The sequence below is a fragment of the Mastacembelus armatus genome, chromosome 9, assembly GCF_900324485.2.
Source record: "Mastacembelus armatus chromosome 9, fMasArm1.2, whole genome shotgun sequence".
Lineage (NCBI taxonomy): Eukaryota > Metazoa > Chordata > Actinopteri > Synbranchiformes > Mastacembelidae > Mastacembelus > Mastacembelus armatus.
In genome coordinates, this window is record NC_046641.1 from 26,207 (window position 1) to 52,629 (window position 26,423).

The window sequence follows — 26,423 nt, forward strand, 5'->3', positions numbered from 1 at the left end:
TTATGGTTTTTTTAGCTCTTTTCTGAATTTTACATTGGTGTGTATGGGAGAGAGCGTGATGTCACTGATGACATCACGCACTCTAGCTTTTGCTCTTCATCTTTTTTTCAATTTTTTTTGTCTGTTTTCTTCTCTTCTTGTGTTAACTTTCAGTTTCACAAACAATTTATATATCAAAGTAGTAGAGATTTTTGTCTTCTTTCAGGTAATGCTGTTCTCATTCTGATAGGACCTAGGGCAAGGGTGTCAAACTTACGGCCCGCGGGCCAGATCAGGCCCACAAACGGGTTTAATCCAGCCCGTGAGATGATTTGAAGTTTAAATTAGCTGCAATTTTTCAATGAAAGAAACTGCTGTTCTAAATGTGTCCACTGGGTGTCGCAATAGCAATTATGTTAAGCAGGCAAACTGTTTATACCGGGGCTGAGCAAGTAGGCCTATACCTGTCAGCTGGCCCGGAGCTAGCTGCCTTGTCGGTCCGGTCCGGCCCACTTGGGAATAGATTTTCCTCCATATGGCCCCTGACCTAAAATGAGTTTGACACCCCTGACCTAGGGTTTTTCCACCAGGTGGCCAAACCCACAGAGAGTGGCTGCTCAATCTCTCATTCACTCCCATTATAAATGTAACCCGGGAGAATCTCCGAATCACTGAATTGCACTTCAAAATGACAGTTAATTTTCAGCAATAAATAAACAGATGGTTAAGCTCATGAAAAACATTTCAGAAGCATACTAAATAGAATATAATAAGATTACATTGTACATAAAAGGACAATGGGAAAATGTATGAGAGTTTGTGAAGTTATCGCGGGAGTTGAAAAGGAGAAAAAGGGGGAAAGGGAGGGAGAAGAGAGGGAGAACGGGAAGTTCGGCGTGAGTGTCTGGGGAGTGATATGTAAAACAGAGTTTAGATATAATTCTGTATAACACTACGAAAACGTCAGTGTTGTTATTTAAAGATTGTCTTGAGAAACGCGGAGCTTTTCTCTATGCTGTGGGATTGATAGAGTGCAGTGCCTCAACTATAGGCTGAGCACTGCTGGAGTGTGGGTGAAGCTAGCTGGTGTGAAGGGGCAAGCTAGCTAGCTTAAAGCGACGTGTGCGGTGGCGTTGCATTTGTTGATGCTGATATAAAGAAAACCTAGACTGTTGAATGTTGCGTGGTTGGTGTCTCAGACTACTACTAGACACATCTGTGGTTCCACCAAGCAGCCGACGAGGGATCAACGCACCCAGATAGCACCACTGGCGACCTGGGTAAAGTCAGTGGTTCCTCTGGGCTACGAGGGAGGCTCGTGTGTAGAGGACGACATCTTAGATGTGGCTGAAACAGCAACGGCTGCTTACAGTTTGCAAGTTATCGGTATCGTGAGTAATGACTGACTACCGAATGGGAAAAGACTCTTAAAGAGAACTGCTACCAGGCCTGCAACGTTTGTTTTTTTTATACAGCCGGCTTTAAGTTTTATTTCTTTTTTTTTTTGTTTGTGCATCGGTGTCTTTATATATGATGGTTTGTAGCCAACAGGTAAGCTAAGCTTTTCGTTCACAGAGAGGGAGCAGGTCAATCTGTAAACCCACAGTTACCGTGTGATACCGTGTTAACAGAGAAGTGTTGTAAAGAATCTTAACTCCAACTGTTAAGTCCTGTTCTTTAATGAGGCAAGGGGATATGTTGTTAACTATATAAATTGATTGTGTTTGAGCATGTGAATATTGTAGCCATGGTTTAGAGGAGTGGCCGTTAACGAAGGGGTGGTATTTGGTAAGTGGTATTAGTGAAACAAAAATCAGTATATTGCAAGCTGGGAATAATACACTTATTGTTTTTTTTTTGTCTATATCAGTTGTCAGTGTACAGTTAGCATAGTGGAAGTGGATACCTTACTGTTGGGTCCATGTAATTGGATTACTTCCGTTAAAGAGAGTGTAATGTCAGTGCCTGTTCGCACTCTAGGGCGTATATTCGGCATTTAATAAATATTTTCCTTTATTGATTGGAATTATACATCTTGTCAGACTCCACTCACTTCAATATACATACACTTGTGTGTACGCCATATTGCTATAGTTTAGTACGAACCCACTTTGGTCCGCTCATTTATCTGAGCAGTAATGAGAAGGGCTACATAAAGATCTCCAGCAGTTCTAGTGAAAAACACAAATGAAGGCTGTTTCTAACTCGCCACCAATCCTTCATTTTTTGAAATATCTTCACAAAACGTGGACCAGTCTCTTTGTTGAAGCCTCCTGGCACTGTTAGTGAAAGAATTATTTTGATAGGTCTTATAGTTTTCCTGTAGTCCTCCATTTTCTGAGGTGAAGTTTTGTTAGCTTCTCTACTCCGCATGTGTAAAGGGCTGTGTCACTGTCACTCCCCCTCCCACTCTGGGCTTAGGTCACTATAGCAACAGCTCAACACAAAGCAATAGCGGAACAACAGCTGCTTGTGGTTGGTAATTAAGAATGACTGGCTGCCTAATGTCCACTGCTGTTACACATGGTGACTATTCTCAGTCATTTAGAGCAAGTGACTCTGTGGCTGTTTTAAATGTCAGCTATGATGTCGTCTCCCAGCAGGCCATGTTTGGACTTTCACAATAAAAGTCTATAGTAATTAATAGGAAGATATTACATTTTTGTAAAGTATAAGGAACTTTCAAAATAAGGTCCTGATTCTAATAAAAGGTCCCAAGAGTCTCCTGCAGGACTTTGTCCTTTCAAGATAAAAGCCCTGAAACAGCAACTCAATATTAAAATGATCGTTGCCTATTGGTATACAGCTTCAGGCACCAAGTGAGGCCATTTTCAGTATCAGCCATGGTGTCTGCTACCAGGACATGGTGAGACTTTCACAATAAAAGTTTACAGTTATTTACAGGAAGTTAATGCTGTGTTCCAAAGAATAACAAATAATCAAAATTAAAGTTCAGATCTTAAGTCATGGTTACGAGTCTTCTGCAGCAGGCTGCCTTTTAAAATAAAAGCATTTTTATTTCATGGTTTCAAAATAGAAGCTAAGAAATGCTAATATTTGCTCTTTTCCAGCACATTTTTCCCTTTCAGCCTTATCACTGCATATCTGTTTATTCTTTATTCATGCTACTTCATATTGCTTCATAGCTTCCCTTTTTCAGTCTTTCCTTCCATCTTCTCTTCTTTCTCTAAGAAAACCGTCCTTTAAATATTCGTGATTTGCTTACATAGCCTTTACCTTCTTTATTTTTCAGCAATATTTATTAATTTTTAAACTATACACTGTTTTTGTCTAAACAGTCTTTCTAGAAGTTCACTTGTTTGCTGTTTCATTCTTCCCTTTTTTTCTTTAACTCATATATTTAAATCCTTTAGTTCTTCCTTCATTCACTACACTGTCTTCTTTCATGTTAGTTTAACACTTCTTTCTTTAGCAATTTCTACATCATATGATTCAGCCTTTTCAGCAATGTTGAATAGTTTTTTAGTTAAGTTAAGCTTCCAACTCCAGTTTTACATTTCAGCTTCCAGGATTCTTCAGCATTGCATTTCAGCCTTCAGCTTATTCAGCAATGCATTTTAGCCATTTTCAGAGTTGCTGGGCAGCTTCATTTAGCTTTCAGCATTCACACGCATCTTCCGCAGGAAATGCAATTTGCTAGTTATTAATGAGTTTCAGTCAGAACTTAATTCAAATTTAAAAGCCCAGGTTTTAATTTATTGGCAAGTTTAATATTACTCATTGTCGGCCAAATTGAAAATTACATTTTGACATGTCATATCAGGAAAAGCAGTTCTTACTGATAACAACTTCTCAATTCTTTTAAAGTGTTCCACTAAGTGATGATAATGTAACAATGAGCCAGCATGCACAAAAGTAGCACAATGACAATGACACAGGTAAATAGAATTCAGCCATCACTCATTTTATTATTTAGACATGCACGTAGACAATGGCATGTCAAAATGACTTTTGTGAAACACAATTTCAATTCAATTCAGTTTTATTTGTATAGCACCAAATCCCAATAAAGATCATCTCAGAAACTTCATATAAAAACCTAAAAAATCCTTTATGAGCAGCTGACAGTAAGGAGGAAAAACTCCCTTTAACATAAGAAACCTTCAGCAGAACCAGCCTCAGTTTGGGCAGCCACCTGCCTGGACTGGTTGGGGTGAGTGGATAGAGGAGAACAGCAACAATAAACAACAAATAGACACTGCAGGTTGGTGGGGCCAGTGACTGCACATCAGCAATATACAGCTCCGGGACATAGGACACCTGCAGAAGATACAGAGAGAGAGGGAGAGAGGACAAAGTAGGGGAGAGAGAGAGCACAAAGTTAGTGACATTCAATGGTCTGGCTTGTAGCGGCCAAGCGTTCATAGCGACGTCGCTTTTTGATCCTTCGATGTCGGCTCTTCCTATCATTGTGAAGCAGAAGGAGTACATGTGAGGAGGGAGGAGCGGAGGGGAGGGGAAGGGAAGGGAAGGGAGGGGAGGGGAGGGTAATCTAGGCCTATATAGCAGCATAACTAAGGGATGGTTCAGGATAGCTGAGGATAAAACTGAGTATCATCTGCATAGCAGTGTTAATTAATAGAGTGCTTCCTAATAACATTTCCAAAAGGAAGCATGTATAAGGTGAACAGAATCTGTCCTAGCACAGAACCTTGTGTAACTCGATAACTAACTTTTGTGTGCGTGGAAGGTTCATCATGAACATGAACAAATTGGACTCTGTCCGATAAATAGGATTGGAACCATTTTAATGCTGTTCCTCTGATACCAGTCACATGCTCCAGTCTCTGTAATAAGATGCTGTGGTTGATAGTGTCAAATGCAGCACTAAGGTCTAGCAGGACAGGTGTAGAAACAAGTCCATTATCTGAGGCTAAGAGAAGATCGTTGGTGACTTTTAACAGTGCTGTTTCTGTACTATGATGTGCTCCAAATCCTGACTAAAAATGTGTAAGTGGTCTGATAGCTGCTTAGCAACAGCTTTTTCAAGGATTTTAGAAATAAATGGTGGGTTGAATATTGATCTATAATTAGCCAAGACTCCTGGATCAAGACTAGGCTTTTTGAGTAAGGGTTTGATTACTGCAGTCTTAAAGGCCTGTGGTACGTAGCCTGATACTAAAGACTAAAGATACATTTAGCAAGTCTAATAAAGATGAGCCAACTAATGGCAGGGTGTTTTTAACCAGTCTAGTCGGGATGGGGTCTTAGAGACATGATGATTTAGATGAAGCAACTGCTGATGTGAATTCAGAGAGATCTATGGGAAAGAAGCAGTTTAAACATAAGAAGAACAAGAAGAAGAAGAGTACTTTATTAATCCTCAAGTGGAAATTCAATTGTTACAGCTGTTTACAGCAGGGTCTGTGTGTGTGTGTGTGTGTGTGTGTATGTGTGTGTGCGCGTTGTTTATATTGTGGAATTAAAGAGTCATATGGCCGTGGACACAAAAGCTTCCTGAATCTCTCAGTCTTGGCTTTATAAGGAATTAGTCTGTGGCTGAATGAACTTCCCATTCGCCACAGTTCCTCATGAAGTGGTTGGGCAGAATTGTCCAGTATGGAGCTGATTTTGTCTACCACCCTCCCCTCTGCCACAGCCTCCAGACTGTCCAGTTCCAGTCCAACAACAGATTTTGCCTTCCTGATCAACTTATTTAGTCTGTTGGCCTCACCAGCCTTGAAGCCACCTCCCCAGCACACTGCAAAGAACAATGCACTCTGACTGATAGAACATCTTCAGTAGCTTGTTGCACACACCAAAGAAACAGAGTCCCCTGAGGAAGAACAATCTGCTCTGTCCTTTCTTGAAGAGTGCATCTGTATTGTTTGACCAGTCCAGTTTGTTGTTAATGTGGACTCCAAGATATTTGTAGGAGTCCACAGTCGCTACTTCATCACCATAAGGATGGCGACAGGGACTGGGGTCTTCCTGCTCCTCCTAAAGTCCACCACCAGTTCTCTGGTTTTCTTGATATTGAGCTTTAGACAGTTGTTGTTACACCAATCAACAAAATCTTTTTATCAAGTGTCTCTACTCCTCATTGTTATCATTATTGATGCATCCAACGATTGAGGAGTCATCAGAGAACTTCTGGAGGTGACAGGTTCCTGAATTTTAGCGGAAGTCTGATGTGTAGAGTGTAAACAGGAATGGTGCCAGTACAGTTCCTTGGGGTGCACCGGTGCTGCTCACCACCACATCAGATACGCAGCCATCTAAGCGAACAAACTGTGGCCGCCCAGTGAGGTAGTCTGTGATCCACTCCACCATGTCTGCGGGAACTTCCATATCATGCATTTTTGCACTTAGCAGGTGGGGCTGAATAGTGTTGAAAGCACTTGGAAAGTCAAAGAACATGACTCTCACAGTGTTGCCCTGCCTCTCCAGATGGGAGTATGCTCTGTGCATTAAGAAGATGATGGCATCTTCCACTCCGATGTGTTCTTGATATGCAAACTGCAGGGGGTCCAGAAATTCAGACACTTGAGACCTCGGGTGTTGCAGGACAAGTCTCTCAAACACTTTCATGACATGTGATGCTAGCGCTACTGGTCTGAAGTTACTAAGGGAACTGGCACAGCCAGATTTTTCCAAAGATGAGACTGAATTCAATTCAATTAAATTTTATTTGTATAGCGCCAAATCACAATACAAATCATCTCAAGGCACTTTACAAAAACTAAAACTAAAAACCCAACAATTCCCTTATGAGCAAGCACTTGGCGACAGTGGAGAGGAAAAACTCCCTTTAACGGAAGAAAAAACCTCCAGTAGAACCGGGCTCAGTTTGGGCGGCCATCTGCCTCGACCGGTTGGGGTGAGTGGATAGAGCAGAGAGAAAAGAACAGCAACAATAAACAACAAATAGACACTGCAGGTTGGTGGGACCAGTAACTGCACATCAGCGATATACAGCTCCAGGACCAGGGACACCTGCAGAAGGTACAGAGAGAACAGGGGTAGGGGAGCTCAGTGCACCGATGGTCCTCGGGCAGCCTAGGCCTATAGCAGCATAACTAAGGGATGGTTCAGGGTTACCTGAAGCCAGCCCTAACTATATGCTTTGTCAAAGAGGAGGGTTTTAAGTCTAGCCTTAAAAGTACAGAGAGTGTCTGCCTCCTGAACCCAGGCTGGGAGCTGGTTCCACAGGAGAGGAGCTTGATAACTAAAGGCTCTGCCTCCCAGTCTGCTTTTGAAAACTCTGGTAACCACAAGTAGACCTGAACTCTGAGAGCGAAGTGGTCTATTGGGATAATATGGTACTATGAGGTCTTTAAGGTATGAAGGAGCTTGATTATGAAGGGATTTGTATGTGAGAAGAAGGATTTTAAATTCTATTCTATATTTTACAGGGAGCCAATGAAGAGAAGCCAATATAGGAGAAATATGATCTCTCTTGCTAGTTGCTGTCAGGACTCTGGCTGCGGCATTCTGGATTAATTGGAGGCTTTTTATGGAGATATTGGGACATCCAGATAGTAATGAGTTACAGTAATCTAGCCTTGAGGTAACAAATGCATGGACTAGTTTTTCTGCATCATTTTGAGACAGAATGTTCCTAATTTTGGAAATGTTGCGCAGGTGAAAGAATGCAGTTCTAGAGATTTATTTTATGTGTTAAAGGACATGTCCTGGTCAAAAATAACTCCAAGGTTTTTTACAATAGTGCTGAAGGCCAGGGTTATGCCATCTAGAGTAGCTATAATTTGAGAAAAGTTATTTCTGAGATTTTTTGGCCCAAATATAATGACTTCTGTTTTCTCTTCTGTTTAAAAGTAAAAAGTTACTGGTCAAGATGTTGTGGTCAAGTCTTAAAGGCCTGTGGTACGTAGCCTGACACTAGAGATAAATTTACCAAGTCTAATAAAGATGAGTTCATTAATGGCAGGGTGCCTTTAAGCAGTCTAGTCGGGATGGGGTCTAAGAGACACGTTGATGATTTCGATGAAGCAACTACTGATGTAAATTCCGAGAGATCTATGGGAGAGAAGCAGTCTAAACATAACTGAGGTCCTACAGATAATTCAAGAGCTACTGTAGTAGAAGATTAATTTATTGCAGGTATAGGAAGCATCTGCTGAATTTTATCTCTAATAGTTGTGATTTTATTTGTAAAGAAACTCATAAATTCATCACTGCTGAGAGCTAAGGGAACACTGGGCTCAACAGAGCTGTGACTTTTTGTCAGCCTGGCTACAGTGCTGAAAAGAAACCTGAGATTGTTCTTATTTTCCTCTATTAGTGTTGAATAGTATGCAGTTCTGGCTTTACGGAGAGCTTTTTTATGTTAGTAGACTGTTTTTCCAGGCTAGAAAAATTTCCTCTAAGTTTGAGGAACGCCACTTCCTTTCCAGCCTTCGTGATGCCTGCTTTAAGGTACGAATATGTAAATTATACCATGGGGCTAGTCTTCTCTGATTCACTAACTTCTTTTTCAGAGGGGCTACATAATCAAGCGTTTCACGCAGTAAGGTTACAGCGCTGTCAACAACATGATCAATTTGGTAGGGAGTGGGATTGAAGCAGCTGCCCTCCACTATGTTTATACTTGGCATAGATGTAAATAAAGATGGAATCATTTTCTTAAATTTATTAACAGCGTTGTCGGATAAACATCTGCTGTAGTGGAATTTTCTTCCAAACGCTGCATGATCCATCATTTTAAATTCAAAATTTATTAAAGAATGATCTGACAAAACAGGATTTGGGGGAAAAACTATTAGATGTTCAATTTCGACACCATAGATCAAGGGTGTGATTGAAACAGTGGGTGGGTTTATTAACGTTTTGAATGAAACCAATTGAATCTAATATTGAATTAAATGCAATGCTGAGACTATTATTTTCAACATCTACATGAATGTTAAAATCTCCCACTATAATAACTTTATCTGATCTAAGCACTAAATCAGACAGAAAGTCAGGGAATTTAGTTAAAAACTCTGAGTAAGGGACAGGTGGACGGTACACAATGACAAGTAGAACTGGTTTTTGTGTTTTCCAGTTTGGATGTGAGAGACTAAGAGTGAGGCTCTCAAATGAGTTATAACTGTTCTGAGGATGAAAGTTTAATAATAAGTTTGAGTGAAAGATTGCAGCTACTCCTCCACCTCGACCTGTGCTTCGAGGAACATGATAATTTTTATGACTGAGGGGGGTTGATTCATTCAGACTGACATATTCATCCTGCTGTACCCAGGTTTCAGTAAGATAAAGTAGGTCAATTTGGTGATCAGTTATCAAATCATTTACTAACAAAGATTTAGATGAAAGGGACCTAATATTTAATAATCCACATTTGACAGTTCTGTTTTTCTGTTCAATAAGAGGAGCGGTCTTAATTTTTATTAAGTTTTTATGAATAACTCCTCTTCTGTTAACTTCTGATTTATTTGATTTATATGTTCGAGGGGCAGACTCTATGTGGTTTGAGGGGGGCTCTAAGGAAACTGCAGAGAGGCGTTTTAGACTGAGTCTCTGCATCCCGGTCCCCACCCTGGATTGTCAGGCTTTAGGTCAGCTAATAATCTCGGCCAAATTTCTAGAGAGGAGAGCTGCACCATTCAAAGTGGGATGGATGCCGTATCTCGCTACCAGACCGGGTTTTCCCCAGAAAGTGGCCCAATTGTCTATGAAGCCCACATCGTTTGCTGGACACCACCTAGACAGCCAGCGACGGAACGACGACATGCGGCTAAACATGTCATCGCTGGTCAGATTGGGGAGGGGTCCAGAGAAAACTACGGAGTCCGACATTAATTTAGCAAAATTACACACCGACGCAACATTCATTTTAGTCAGCTCCGATTGGCGTAATCGGGTGTCATTGCTGCCGACGTGAATTACAATTTTTCCATATTTACGATTAGCCTTAGCCAGCAGCTTCAGATTTGACTCGATGTCACCCGCTCTGGCCCCAGGAATACATTGGTCTATGGTCGCTGGTATCTCTATTTTCACGTTCCTGACTATGGAATCGCCAATTATCAGAGTCGGTTTCTCAGCGGGTGTGTCGCTGAGCGGGAAAAATCTATTAGAGACGTGAACAGGCAGGTGATGAGCCGTGGGCTTCTGCTTAGGAGTACGTTTCCGTCGGACCATCACCCAGGCTAATTCTCTGCCCTTGGACCGCTAACAGACCCTGAGCTCGGTGGCTCCACACCAGCTAACGGGGCTGGGCTAGCTGGCTTTTGTTTGAAGGTGCGGAGCCGCGCTTCCAAATCAGTGATCCTCGCCTCCAAGGCTAACAGAACCTTACACTTATTACAGGTATCATTATCGCTAAGGGAGGCAGAGGAATAACTATACATGTGGCACACCGATCAAGAAAGAGAGAGAGAGGGAGAGGCCATGTTAGCTAAGCTAACTAGCTAGCTAAGCTAACCGGTAGGCTAACAAGCGCTAAGTCAGGAAATAGCAATAAATACTGGTCAAAATAGAAAGGTACTTGACTAGTACCGGAATCTAGCAGTTAATGAATTGTTTAGAGTTTAGTTAGTTTTTAGGTGTGTTAAACTATAGCTAGTCTGTTGCTAGTCTGTAGACGAAATATACAACAGACACAACACGATACGCTTGCAAGACAAAAGTGATTCGCTTACCCGGAGAGCAACACCAACAGGGAGCCCCCCCATCCAAAGTGGGATGGATAGTCTCTCGCTACCAGACCGGGTTTTCCCCAGAAAGTGGCCCAATTGTCTATAAAGCCCACATCATTAGCTGGACACCACCTAGACAGCCAGCGGCGGAATGATGACATGCGGCTAAACATGTCATTTTTGGTCAGATTGGGGAGGGATTCAGAGAAAATTACGGAGTCCAACATTGTTTTGGCAAAGTTACATACCGACTCAACATTAATTTTAGTGACCTCCGATTGGCGTAATCGGGTGTCATTGTTGCTGACGTGAATAATAATTTTACCGTATTTATGATTAGCCTTAGCCTACAGCTTTATATTTGACTCAGTGTCACCTACTCTGTCCCCAGAAATGGATTTGACTATGGTCCGTGGAGTCTCAAACTTCATGCTTCTGACTATGGAATCGGCAATTACCAGAGTCGATTTCTCAGCGGGTGTGTCGCTGAGTGGAGAATATCTGTTAGAAAAGTGAACATGCAGGTGAGGAGCCATGAGCTTCTGCTTAGGAGTATGTTTCTGTCGGACCGTCAACCAGGATAATTCTCTGGGCTGCTGCCATCGAACAGTTACCAGACCCTTAGCTCGGTGGCTCCACACCTTGGGGCTAGGCTAGCTGGCTTTTGTTCAAAGGTATGGAGCCACTCCCAATTCAGTGATTCTCACCTCGAAAGCTACCAGAACCTTGCACTTTTTTACAAGTATCATTATCACTGAAGGAGGCAGAGGAATAACTAAAGGTATGGCACACCAAGCAGGGAAGAGAGGGAAAGAGAGAAGCCATGCTACTACCTAGCTAAGCTAACTGGTAGGCTAACGAGTGCTAAGTCAGGAAATAACAAGAAATTCTGAACCTAATAAATACGTACTTGATTAGTACAGGAATATGTAGTGGTTAATGAATTGTTCATAGAGTTTTGTTAGTTTTTATGTGTGTAAGACTAAAGCTAGTTGCTAATCTGTAACTTCACGCACACAGCACAACATGCTTGCAACAGGAAGTGAATTTACTTACCAGTAAACAGCGTAACAGGGGCCAGTTCAACTTATGCCCTTCAATGCTTCCAATTCTGTTACTCACTTACTATCACTATGACAATGCTGGGACACTCCAGGTGATAGGTGATGGAAAAAAAAAAAATCAAGGTTTAATTTCTCCTTTTTTGTGGGTATCAAAAATGGAATGCATTTTCCTATTTTTTAGCATTCTTTGATCTGAATTGAGGTCTATTTTTTGTTGACCACTGAATTACAATAGTGATTTTTAGATGTGTCTTTTAGAATAACATATAGTGAATGAAAAGTGAAGGTACCCTGACTTCTGGGCTTACTTTCAAAACCATTGCTTTGCAGCAATTAAAAGATAGAGCTTCTAGTTTCAATGGTCAAAAATGATTTAGCGGTTATGTACACAAAACTATTTGTCAAGCATTTTTTAAAACTGTCTAAATTTGCCTTGTTGCGTTCATTATATTGCCCTTGTTAGGCACACCCAATCCTTTTGGCATCTGCGTAAAATAGGCTAAACCATACTACATTTTTATTAGAGATTTAGCTCTGTGGTACAATTATATTTTATCATGTTTGTTTCAGAATGACAGCTCTGCTGGTGGCTGGACAGAACCGGACCAAGAGGAAAACACAAATTCATTACAAAACATTGCACTGGTAGGTGTTGCTCTGTTTTATCCCCCATAAAATAATTGCATATGCAGGGATAACTTCATTTTTTGTAAATGGGTGTTCATGTTTGTCTTTGGCACACATGTTTGTCTCAGGCATCACAAGTCCGATTTAAAGCATCACACCATAGTGTCATTAACATATCAAGACTCACTCACTAGGTGTTCCTTTAAAGCTATAATGTTCATTACCTTCTACAGCAAGAAAATTTAGGATTCTTAAGAATGTACTGGGGAGAAACTCTGAAACTGGCCCTTAGGATTACAATACAGAAGGCCATGAAGTCATTCAAGTAACTGTTTATTCACTTGGGATCATGGCCCTGCTCAGAACAGTTTGTAACTATCCATCAGTAGTATTAGTATGTAACTTTCCAACATACTAAGGGAGGAAGGCAAGGGATGAACGCTCACTGAGTGCTTGCTGTCGCTTTTGTCCTATGTTATGTCAAGTATAGAAAATTCCAGAAATTAACCAAACTTAACATTGCCATGGTAGGCCTGGGAGGGAAAGCTCATGGATGTATGATTTTAATTAAATTCAATTCACTTCAATTTATTTGTATAAGGCCAAATCACAATACAATCATCTCAAGGCACTTTACAAAAAAGTCTGCCTTAACTATAAGCTTTGACAAAACGGAAGGTTTTAAGTCTAGCCTTAAAAGTACAGAGAGTGTCTGCCGCCTGAACCCAGACTGTGAGCTGGTTCCACAGGAGAGGAGCTTGATAGCTAAAGGCTCTGCCTCCCATTCTACCTTTGGAAACTCTGGGAACCACAAGTAGACCTGCACTCTGAGAGTGAAGTGCTCTATTGGGATAATATGGTATTATGAGGTCTTTAAGGTATGAAGGAGCTTGATCATGAAGGGATTTGTATGTGTGGAGAAGGATTTTAAATTCTATTCTGGATTTTACAGGGAGCCAATGAAGAGAGGCTAATATAAGAGAAATATGATCTCTCTTGCTAGTTTCTGTCAGGTCTCTGGCTTCAACATTCTGGATTAAGTGGAGGCTTTTTATGGAGATACTGGGACATCCTGATAGTAATGAGTTACAGTAATCCAGCCTTGAAGTAACAAATGCATGGACTATTTTTTCAGCATAATTTTGTGATCGGATGTTCCTAATTTTGGCAATATTGCATGAATGACTGGTGTGTGGTTATTTCTCTATAAAACACTTCCTATTGACTGACAAGCTACATACTGAAAATTGATTTTCTTGAAAGGTTCATGCAATGCAGATGATTTTGTTTTCATTTCTTCAGGTTTTGAGATATGTCTTTCCATCGTACATTACAATTTGGCTTTTTTTTAATAATATGGGTGAACTCGCCCTTTTTAAGTTGATCCTTAAGTCTTTTTTTGGTATCTTTATACCAAATCATTAATAAAATTCTCATTTTATCATTGTTAATTTTTTAGCAACCACAGGTGTCACCAAATCAACCAGGACTAATGCATACTGTAACCAAAGGCTTTTTATTTTTTATTAAGTATTCAAAGAGAGGTGCTGGTTATGGAGGATTCATGTATACTGTTGCCTTCTTTTCACTGACAGGTTTCAGGTGAATCTCCTCCACTCTTCAGGGCTGCTTCTTTCCAGGCACAGAGCAGGCAGTCCAGGAGCCGAAAGCCTTCAGCCCAGCTTGTGCAGCCTGGCTCCAGCCTGCTTTTCACTGGCCCCACCCAGCTACTCCAAGACTGCCTCCACAAATCACTCAAATCCCCCCCCACCATCCACCAACCCGCTCCTGTCTCTGCCCACTACACCTGCACTGGAGCCAGCCACCACACTTCCCTCAATGCACTCCATCACACTTGTCAGAATTCGTTCCAGGTCTCTGACTCCGAACAACCCAAACATCATCACTTCCATCATCATTTCCACCACCATCCTGCCCATTACAATAGGGCCAGTTCAGGACACCATACTTGTCCAGGCTTCCTGCACCACCAGGACTCCTCCAGTTCTGCTAGGCCAGAGACATCAGTCAAGCTCTCTTCCAGATCCAGCTCCTATGAGAAGTCCTCCATCTTGTCAAAGTCTGTATCTTCTTCCAAAGCAGCATCTCCCATGTCATCCCCTCATCCATCACGCCATTCTTCACCTTGTCCCTCTTCCTGCCCCTCTCTCATCACACCAGCTGCTCCTCCCTGTATCCCTGACCGGACATGCTCGCCCGCCCACACCCAGAAAGTTATCGTAACAGATATGATCCGGCTATCTGCAGACTCTAGACCAAGAGGTATACAAGTCTTTGTCTGTGTACATTCAGTCTGCAGTTTTTAAGGTACACCTAGCTAAAACAAAAGCAGGCTAATACGAATGTCTCCTCTAAGTATAATGCAGTACACAGACCTTTACATTTAACACAAACTGAACATCATCACCTTCATGAAGAAGGATTTATTTTCTAGTTTTAACTAGATGTATCTACTAAACTGTAGACTGTGTATGTGGCTGTGTTGTCCCCAGTACAGAAATGCATCTCATTCCTTAACATACAAGATTAACTTCTTTACAGGGGAGAATTATACCTAGAATAAAAAACACTCTCTCTGGTCATACTTTTCCTAAGGTATTTATTTGGGGGCCAAGAGAAAGGCTCCGTTGTGATGAGTACAAGGTCAGCTGTTTTCTCAGTAATAATAAATATATATATTTTACAATAAGCATATCTCACCACAAGTAGACTTGCACTCAAAGTGCTCTATTGGGATAATATGATACTATGAGGTCTTTAAAGTATGAATGAGCTTGATCATGAAGGGATTTGTATGTGAGAAGAAGGATTTTAAATTCTATTCTGGATTTTACAGGGAGCCAATGAAGAGAAGATAATATAGGAGAAATATGATCTGCTAGTTGCTGTCAGGACTCTGGCTGCAGCATTCTGGATTAACTGGAGGCTTTTTATGGAGATACTGGGACATCCAGATAGTAATGAGTTACAGTTATCTAGCCTTGAGGTAACAAATGCACGAACTATTTTTTCAGCATAATTTTGAGACAGGATGCAATATTGCATGAATGACTGGTGTGTGGTTATTTCTCTATAAAACACTTCCTATTGACTGACAAGCTACATACTGAAAACTGATTTTCTTGAAAGGGTCATGCAATGCAGATGATTTTGTTTTCATTTCTTCAGGTTTTGAGATATGTGAAAGAAGTGAAAGAGTGAAAGAAGAAGTTCTAGAGATTTGTTTTATGTTTGAGTTAAAGGACATATCCTGGTCAAAAATAACTCCAAGGTTTTTCACAGTAGTGCTGGAGGCCAGGGCTATGCCATCTAAAGTAGCTATATTGTGAGAAAAGCAATTTCTGAGGTTTTTAGGCCCAAATACAATAACTTCTGTTTTCTCTGAATTTAAAAGGAATAAGTTACTGGTCATCCAGGCCTTTATGTCCTTTAGACACGCCTGAAGTCTGGCTAACTGCTTTGTGTTATCAGGTTTCTGTCATGCAGTGTGTGTGTCTGAAGATATGAGAACCCACACGCAGATACCAAATAACACAGAGTTTATTAATAATTATTCTGGGGTTTGGCGAGCAGCGTCGAAATCCCCGCAGCGAAGATGGTTCTCGAAGCCGCAGAGCTGGAGCGGGATGGCGTGTCCAAACAGCTCACTGGTGAAGAGCGAAGATGATTGTCCGTAGGAGAAACGGGTGGCGAAGACAGAGCTGGCGACCTGAGAAAAGATTATCCCTCAATTAGTTTAGAGAACTCGAGCTGAGGAGAGCCAAAGGTTAGATACTACCGTGCAGGTAGATTGACAAACTGGCGATCTGAATGAGGACAGAGCCTGCAGATCACTGGAGGAGACCAGCTTCAGCTGGGAGATGTGGAAAACTGGGTGTACCTTCATGGAGGAGGGCAGGACCAGGCGGACAACCACAGGGTTGACCAGGTGAGAGATCCAGAACAGACCAATGAACCGCGGAGCCAACTTCTTGGCGTCCGTGTGGAGAGGAATGTTTTGTGTTGACAGCCAGACCGAATGGCTGACCTGATAATCCGGTGCTGGAGTCCAACGTCGGTCTGCCAGACGCTTGTTCTGAGCCAAAGAGCGACGAAGAGCTGCCTGAGTCTAGACCCAAGCCTGTCTGCAGCGCCAGAGATGGTACTGAACTGAGGGAATGGCGACATCCGTCTCCTGGGAGGAGCGGCGGCAAGTAGCCGATCGAGGCCTCGAAGGGGGTCACCCCGATGGCAGAGCACAGCTGTGAATTGTGGGCATATTCAACCCAGGGAAGAGTGGAACTCCAGGAGGTGGGGCTGGTGGCGGTCAAACAGCTTAGAGCTTCCTCCAGTTCCTGGTTCGCCCTTTCACCCTCTCCATTTGACTGTGGATGAAAGCCAGAGGATAGGCTCACCGAGACCCCTAACGCTTTGCAGAACGACCTCCAGACCCTCGAGGTAAACTGGGCTCCTCTGTCTGTGATGATGTCCTGGGGAATCCCGTGAAGACGGAACACATGTTCCGTAAGGAGCTTGGGTGTCTCTAGTGCTGTTGGGAGTTTAGAGGTACAAAATGCACTGTCTTAGAGAAACGGTCCATGATGGTGAGTATGGTGCTGTTACCTTCCAAAAGAGGGAGACCGGTAACGAAATCCATGGCGATATGTGACCATATGGTACCGGCAGAGGGTGAACCAGGCCACCGGGTGATGAAAAACCTTGCCCTGGGCGCAGACTGTGCAGGTCGCGACAAACCTCCGCACATCGGCATCCATCGCTGGCCACCAGATCTGCCATCTCAGGATGTTGCGGGTTCATGTAACCCCCAGATGGCAAGCGACCCTGGAGCTGTGGGCCCACTGCAAGATCTACAGACTCAGAGAAGTAGGTACAAAAAGGTAGTTATGTGGACCCCCTCCCGGATCAGGTTCCTGACCCTGTGCCTCCCGAACCTGGACCTCCACATCCCAGGTTATAGCTGCTATAACCCTATGTGCAGGCAATATAGTTTTGGCAGTGGCCTCTACAGGTGAGTGTGGGAACTGGCGTGAGAGGGCGTCGGGTTTCTGATTACGGGAACCAGGCCGGTAGGTGACCGAAAAGTTAAAGCAGCTGAACAGAAGCGCCCACCGCACTTGATGAGAATTCAGTCACTTGGCCAAGTGAAGGTACTCAATGTTCTTGTGGTCTGTCCAGACCAGGAATGGTTGGTCCGCCCCCTCCAAGCAATGCCTCCATTCCTCAAGTGTGTTTCGGCCTTATCAGAAAAAGATGCGTCAAAACGCACCAGCGCGTGCGTCGACCCCAGAGGGTTAATTGCCAGCAGCTCCCAATTACCAACATCATAGTTCTGTTCCGCAGGTGTCAACCGCTTGGAGAAAAAGGCACAAGGGTGCATCTTATTGTCCTCCTCTGACCGTTGGGAGAGGATGGCTACAACCCTGACATCTGAGGTGTCCACCTCTAAGATGAATTGTCGACGGGGGTCAGGCTGAACTAAAATGGGGACTGCAGTGAAACATTGTTTAAGATTGTTGAAAACCTCCTCAGCTTGTGGCGTCCAGTGGAAAGGGATCTTGACTGAGGTGAGGTGGGTGAGGGGCTGCGCCAGTGTGCTATAGTTTTGGATGAACCGACGGTAAAAATTGGCAAAGCCCAAAAAGCTTTGGAACCCCCACCAGCTATTGGGTTGGCCAGTCAGCCACCATTTTGATTTTATCGGGATTGGGCCGGAGCTTACCGGCCTCGATAATAAAGCCTAGGAAGGTGACCTCTGAACAGTGGAAATCGCACTTCATGGCTTTGATGAAAAGACGATTCTCTAGAGGGCGCTGGAGAACTAGATGCACGTGATGGGTGTGTTCTGCCTGGGTGCATGAAAAGATCAGGATGTTGTCCAGGTACACGAAAATGAATTGATGCAGGAAATCCCTGAGCACATCGTTAATCAGGGCCTGGAACACAGCCGGGGCATTGGTTAGCCCGAAAGGCATAACTAGATATGGCCTAGCGGGGTCTTAAATGCGGTTTTCCACTCATCTCCCTCCCTCATTTGGACCAGATGGCAAGCGTTCCATAGGTCTAATTTGGTTAAAACCGCTGCTCCCTGCAAGGCTTCAAAAGCCGATGAGAGCAGCAGCAGGGGGTAGCGGTTCTTTACCGTAACGTCGTTTACCTTGCGAAAGTCTATGCAAGGAGGCAGGGTCTGATCTTTCTTCTGAACGAAGAAAAATCCAGAGCCGAGTGGGGAGGAAGGTGGTCGAATTAGACCTGCTGCTAGGGAATCCTGGATATACTTCTCCATTGACTCTCTCTCTGGGCGTGACAGGCTATATGGTCTGCTAAATGGCAAGGGAGAAAGTCAATGGCACAATTGTAGGGCCGGTGTGGTAGGAGAGAAATTGCCCTGTCCTTACTAAAAACCTCTGCCAGGTCGTGGTAGCACTTGGGAACGTTTGAGAGATCTGGTGGAGATTCAGGCACAGAATTAGTGGGTTTAGCAGGAGAAAGTGCGGAGCATAAACAGGTGGCATGGCAGTAGGTACTCCACCTCGTTATCTTGCTCTGAGCCCAATCGTTCTGGGGGTTGTGCAGAGCTAGCCAGGGGTGCCCTAAAACAAGTGGGGAAACTGGCAAGGAGATGATTTTAAAACTAATCTCCTATCTGTGCTTGCCCGAGAGGAACAGAGAAAGTACCTCTCAGTGGTGTGTGTTATCTGCGCTAATAACCACCCATCCAATGCGTCCGCCCAAATCAGAACAGCTAAGGGTCGCAGTGTAAGGCCTAACTGGTGTGCCAATTTGGCGTCTAAAAAATTATTGGCTCCTGAGTCAATTAGGGCAGAGAGTGAATGAGTTCGGAGTCCTACCAAAATTACAGCTGACAATTGGAATTGTGAACTCTGTGTGTGGGCCTTAAGCTGGCTCACCAGTATCCCCAGACCTACTGGCGAGCCCGAGCTTTTAGGTTACTCGGACAACTGGGGCAAGCAGAGATTATGTGACCCTCATCACCGCAATACAGGCAACAACCCTGTCGCAGGCGTCGCTGCCGTTGGGAGTTAACCTGGCATGACCCAGCTGCATGGGCTCCTCTGCTTTGGCAAGGTTGGAGGCGGAAGTAGGGAGGGACTAAGAACCGGTCTCCGTGCTGTGGGTGGTGGTGCATCTGCGTCGAGTCCCAATCTCCTCGTCTCTCTCCCTCCGTCGCTCCCACAGTTGGTTATCCAGCGTTACTGTGGGGGACACAAGAGAACTAAGGGATGGCTCCTCCCACCGTCCTACTAACAAGTCTTTGAGATCCCCATTAAGTCCTTGCACATAAAGCCCTCTCAGTTCCTTGTCCCCCAGTTGGCTACAGTTGCTAGGGTGTTAAATTCTACAGCATTGTCCTCTACCTGTCTGTTCCCCTGGCGGCGAGCTAGCAGTCATTTCACCGCTGTTCCAGAGTGGTCAAGATGATCAAAAATCTGGCAAAAAACAGTCAAAAAATTATCAAATGTCTGATCCTCCATTGGCCGAATGGCAAATTCAGCAGGGGCCCAAGTTAATGCTTTGTCCCTTAGCAGCCCAGAAAAGAAAATTAACTGATGTTAATTGTGTGATTATGTAGATGAATAAACAATTCATCGGTTGCCCTTCCTAATGCAAACCTTTCATTTACTCAGGGTTGGGACCGGCACTATGACCGCACTGGCATGTGTGAGTCTGACGGCACATGGTCTAACCAGGGCCCAGCTCTGCTTACTTTGCTAGATCTGAGGGGATTGTGCACTTGCAGGATGGTGTGGCCATCAGATGAATAAACTATAATAGTGGCCATCAGATGAATAAACTATAATATAATATAATATAATTGAAATTGAGTATTGTCTCTAATGGTTGTATTATCACTTTGCTTGAGTAAATGCCTTGTTTTTTTGTTTTTTTTTTGAGTACAACAAGCTAACAAATTCACATTGTACAGCATCACAGACAGTAAGACAACAGTCAAACGTATTGGCTTTACTGTGCAATACTGGCAATACTGTGTAATGTAATTCATTTGTGCATAATAGTTTTAGTTTTTGTAAAGTGCCTTGAGATGATTTGTATTGTGATTTGGCGCTATACAAATAAAATTGAATTGAATTGAATTGAATAATATTGTCATTAAGGTACTAGATTAATATAGAAATTGAATTTGCATTTACAGTACAGTGAAGAGCATCAATAGGAATGAGAGGAGATCTAAAAATAGTATGATACAAACATTTAAAAAATGATTCAATCAAAATATGATAAAACCTGATAATAGATAGAGAGGCTATTAGATATGAAGCCTGTTTCTCACATAAAGGTTGTGTCTGCAGCTGAGGTAAATAAAAGCCACTATCTGAGTATAGACAATACCCATGTTGCTGTATTTAAAGCTATTTTGTATATTAATATTGTCTTATCCAGGGGCCACCCTGTCCCAGCTGTCAGACAGTGGCCAAACTCTGAGTGAAGACAGCGGGGTGGATATAGCTGACGCAGGAGGCCTCAGTAAGGATGGCAGCCCTCGACCAGGCAAGGCCCAACAAAGCAATCTGGAACAGTCAGGAGCCCATGCACCTCCTTCACGGTCCACCAGACAAGTAAGGGCTTCATGTTGTCATAAATAACCACTTCAAAAAGTCAGTTCACTCACCATGTTGCACATAAATTATTTTTAACCCTCTGGGGTCTGAGGGGGTTTTGGGGGCCTGGACAAATTTTGACATGTCCTGACATTTGTGCGTTTTCAGTGTCTTTTAAACATATTAATGTCTAAAGTCTGATAACACTGTAATCAGCACAAAATTGGCTACAATAATATGTGAGCAGCAAGTTTATACATTATTGTGTTTTTGAGAAAAAAGTGTTTATGCATGGTTAGTGCAAAACTACAATTTTTTTACTTACTGAAATAAGACCATAAAACACAAACAGAACATTGGTTCACAAGACTTTGGAGACCTGCATGTTGTAGGCTAAAGTGTTTACTTCAGAGTGCTGTGAATGTCATCTTATTCACACATTCACAGTAAACAATACACTGATTTAAATTTTCTAAGACACTTTTTGTCCAAAAAGGCCATATGCCTCTGTGTGGAATACAAGAAGCGCTTCTTCACCTCTGTGACGCGCCATCATCCAAAGGCGCAGAAAAAGTGAGTAAATTCTATGATTTTGACGTTTTATGTCATTTCTCGGGGGTGTGCACATATTTACCTGGTTCACCTGAGATTATTTACATGTGAACAGTGGACAGTCTACAAGGTGGGACCGCATTACCTGTAATGAGGTGAGACAGGAAAAAACGGACTTCTCCTTACGTTCATATGGATTAAATAAAAAGTGATGATTTGTTTTCGACTTGAATTGTTTCACTTAAAAGAAAACATTTCAAGCTTTCTAGCCATATAATTCTTATTTTTATGAGCCAAGTATTCGCTGAGATTCTGGTTGTCTGTGAAGAGAAATGGCAGAGACAGAAAAGTCTGAGAGTGCACCCTGTCGACTTTCTTTATTTAAAAAAAGCACAACGTTTTGTTGTTATTATGATTGTATACCACTAAAAGTAGACCCTTTACAGATTTGAATGATATACTTCTTTTATCTGTACGATCAGAATTGACGGAGAAATTTAAGTTTGTTTCGGCCTTATCAGAAAAAGATGCGTCAAAACGCGCCGGCGCGTGCGTCGACCCCAGAGGGTTTTAACAAGTTCACACTGTCCTCTCCCAAAGTGTATTTCTGTGTAAAACCTAATTATTTAACAGTTTGTGATTTCAGCTCTCTGGAATACTGTTGATTCCACTTCCTTTATGAATGTTACGTTTGGTGCAACCAAAATTATTTATTTGCATCCTGAATAAAGGTGTAACAGTCTTTTATTGGAGTTGAAATATTGTATTTGTAGGCTATGAGTATTTTATCTTGGTAAACCTCTTCCCTGGTAGGCCTCTCCTTCATAGGGCAGGTGACTGGAAAAGAGATGCTTACTGAGAAGAGAAAACAAGGGAAGAGTAACCAGGTCAGCACAGTGGGACTGTTAGCAGTGAATTGAAGAGTTCAGATTTACTCTGTGTGGAAGACAGGTTAAGTGTCCAGGAAGCCCATGTTAATTCCACATGGAGAGATACAGTGGGTACAGAAGGTATTCAGACCCCTTTAAATTTTTCACTCTTTGTGTCATTGCAGCCATTTGCCAAAATCATAAAGTTAATTTTATTTCTCATTAATGTACACTCAGCACCCCATCTTGACAGAAAAAACCAGAAATGTAGATTTTTTTGCAAATTTATTACAAAAGAAAAACTGAAATATCACATGGTCATAAGTATTCAGACCCTTTGCAGTGACATTCATATTTAACTCACATGCTGTCCATTTCCTCTGATCCTCCTTGAGATGGTTCTGCTCCTTCATTGGAGTCCAGCTGTGTTTAATTAAACACATTAGACTTGATTAGGAAAGGCACACACCTGTCTATATAAGACCTTACAGCTCACAGTGCATGCCAGAGCAAATGAGAATCATGAGGTCGAAGGAACTGCCCAAGGAGCTCAGAGACAGAATTGTGGCAAGGCACAGATCTGGCCAAGGTTACAAAAGAATTTCTGCAGCACTCAAGGTTCCTAAGAGCACAGTGGCCTCCATAATCCTCAAATGGAAAAAGTTTGGGATGACCAGAACTCTTCCTAGACCTGGCCGTCCAGCCAAACTGAGCAATCGTGGGAGAAGAGCCTTGGTGAGAGAGGTAAAGAAGAACCCAAAGATCACTGTGGTTGAGCTCCAGAGATGCAGTAGGGAGATGGGAGAAAGTTCCACAAAGTCAATTATCACTGCAGCCCTCCACCAGTCGGCGCTTTATGGCAGAGTGGCCCAACGGAAGCCTCTCCTCAGTGCAAGACACATGAAAGCCCGCATAGAGTTTGCCGATAAACAGATGAAGGACTCCCAGACTATGAGAAATAAGAATCTCTGGTCTGATGAGACCAAGATTGAACTTTTTGGCGTTAATTCTAAGCGGTGTGTGTGGAGAAAACCAGGCACTGCTCGTCACCTGCCCAATAGAATCCCTACAGTGAAACATTGTGGTGGGAGCATCATGTTATGGGGGTGTTTTTCAACTACAGGGACAGGACGACTGGTTGCAATTGAAGGAAAGATGAATGTGGCCAAGTACAGAGATATCCTGGAAGAAAACCTCTTCCAGAGTGCTCAGGACCTCAGACTGGGCCGAAGGTTCACCTTTCAACAGGACAATGACCCTAAGCACACAGCTAAAATAACAAAGGAGTGGCTTCGGAACAACTCTGTGACCGTTCTTGACTGGCCCAGCCAGAGCCCTGACCTAAACCCAATTGAGCATCTCTGGAGAGACCTGAAAATGGCTGTCCACCAACGTTCACCATCCAACCTGACAGAACTGGAAAGGATCTGCAAGGAAGAATGGCAGAGGATCCCCAAATCCAGGTGTGAAAAACTTGTTGCATCATTCCCAAGAAGACTCATGGCTGTACTAGCTCAAAAGGGTGCTTCTACTCAATACTGAGCACAGGGTCTGAATACTTATGACCATGTGATATTTCAGTTTTTCTTTTTTAATAAATTTGCAAAAATTTCTACATTTCTGTTTTTTTCTGTCAAGATGGGGTGCTGAGTGTACATTAATGAGAAATAAAATGAACTTTTTTGATTTTGGCAAATGGCTGCAATGTCACAAAGTGTGAAAAATTTAAAGGGGTCTGAATACTTTCTGTACCCACTGTATATCAATGGCAGCTTAGCATAGGATACTCAAGGGGAAGACAATCTCTTGTACATTTCAGCCAGGATGCGCAGGGAAGCCTTGTACTTCTATATACGTCGCTTCTTTCTGAGGACACTAATGAAATCAAGGTAAGTTCCTTTCGACACAAAAACAACACAGGTAAGGCCTGTTTTGTTTGATTCTTCAGGGACCTAAGTGAGTGCATAATGCAATTCTACTATTATCTTTAGAGGAATCAAAATGTACCGTACCTTCAGATTGGATATCGTAGAGTCCTTAAATTGGTTGATTCATATAAACAAAAATCCAAATTAATCCGATACTTAGAGGACTCTCAGAGTGGGAGGAACCAAATTTATCTCTTCACTCAGAGGTGACTGTTTCAATCTACTTCCTACACGAAGAAGACCTCCCTTCATGATGGGGTCGAGGGGAAAAGGTGCACTTGAGGTCTGAAGAACATTTCTTCCTTGAATCACCCTAATCTCTTGGGAGAAGGCTTGCTGTTGGACAAGCTTAATCACAGCCTCAGAGGCCCTTTCACATTCCTCCAAAGTGACAATATCATTAGGATATTTCTGCGTTGACGCAAAGCAAATTCAATCAAATTCAAATCATCACTGCTTTTAGTTGTGAAGGTTTGGGTTAATTTGACCTCAGGATCACCAACAAGTAAGTTATTTGAAAGGTGAGGTGTTGAATGCACTTCTCGTTCCTATAGGAACTTGGGTCCTGACACCCAGAATGTTGAGGATATGTCCAAGGCATAAAGGCCCCTGGAGGCGAGGTCATCTGGATTCTCAGAAGTGCTGACATAATACCACTGACGAATTTTACATCCGTGATTTCCCTGATTAATTCTACACGATTTGCAACAAGCACATGAAATCTTGTTGCTTCATTTTTGACTTATGCCAGCACAACTTGAGAGTCTGGGAGAAACTACAGCTGCAGACAATTCCAATCTTGGAATACTTTGAATTTTTGTTGGTGCATCTCTAGCCGTGGTCATTACTAGACTGCAGTGTAAGAACATGCACCATACCCCAGATTGCTTGCATCTGAGAAGTGGTACAGCTCTGTCCTAATGATGGTACCAAAGGATGGTGGAGGGTAACATCTTGGAATGCTGAAATACTTCAGCTCCAGAAGACTACTCTTCCACTTCTCCCACTGTGGCATGAGGTCCTCAGGAAGGGGATCATCCCAACCAATGTTTCTACGGCACAGTTCCTGCAGAATTATTTTTCCTTTCTGAAGGACAGGGGACACAAACCCAAGAGGGTCATATAAGGAAAAAGTGACAGACAGGATTCCACGACAAGTTGAAGGGTGGTCTTTTGGATTGATATCGAATCTAAACGTATTGTCTTTCACAGCCCACTGAATGCCAAGAACAGACCCTGTTGCTTCAGGATTAAGGTTGAGCGATTTGGTGGGTATTGCCCATTCTGATGGATCTACACAATGTAAGATTTCCTCTTCATTTGAGCTGAACTTATGAAGGTGTAAACCTCCACGTTTGCACAATGCTTGGGCCTCAATGATTAGCTCTTTAGCTTTCTGAATCGAACGGACAGACATCAAGCCATCATTCATGTAGAAGTTTTTCTTGATGAGTGATGAAGCTGTATTGTTCTGCCAAATACTTAATGTCAAAATTATCACACCCAGGAGATGAAGATGTGTATGACCATTCTGTATTCTCGTGGTTCTCTTCCCAAATCTCCGTTCTCCCATCATAAAATCTCAACTAATTTCTTTCGTCAGGGGGCACGAAGAATTGATGGAACATCTTTTCGATGTCACATGTCACACCAACAGTCTCTCTCCTGAAGGGGCAAAGGACTCCCACCAAGGAGTTAATCAAGTCGGGTCCAGTAAACAGTGTGTCATTAAATGAAATGCCATAGAATTTTGTGAAGGAAATATACACCACCCTCAACTTTGAGGGTGATAAACCCCGTGGTGTGGTATGTACCATGCTATTTCTTCTTCAGACAGTGTAGGGGCTGGCTCTGCTTCTCCCTTGTTAAACATTTCCTCCATGAAGTCTTTGTAACTCTCATAATACTGTTGGTTGTTCTTCAGCTTTTTCTTTAGATGTTGTAATCATGCAAGGGAAAGCCTTTTGTTATTAGGCGTTGGAGGAGAGCTGCTACTCTTGAAGGGAAGTGGCAGCTGTTAATGTCCATCATTTTTATGCTGAATGTTATCACTAAGAAAGTGTATAAACCAGATGTCTTCTTGAGACATGATTCTTCTCATTGACGTCTGACTCTAATACCTGAAGGACATCACTTGCAGATGGGACTAACATTTTCTTCACTGCTACCTATGAACAAAGCT

The 26,423-nt window shown here is 42.7% G+C and overlaps 1 protein-coding gene across 1 annotated transcript in view; it reads left to right on the top strand.

The window, feature by feature from the left end:
* The window catches only part of LOC113138483 (whirlin-like), a gene marked incomplete at its 5' end in the record, with an annotated part of 60,289 nt that overhangs the window by 18,332 nt on the left and 15,534 nt on the right, over positions 1–26,423 (top strand). Inside the window, 2 exons of the mRNA XM_026320960.1 lie at positions 13,888–14,575; positions 20,735–20,910. Of these exons, the coding sequence (XP_026176745.1) occupies positions 13,888–14,575; positions 20,735–20,910 (864 nt within the window). The remainder of the gene's footprint in view (positions 1–13,887; positions 14,576–20,734; positions 20,911–26,423) is intronic.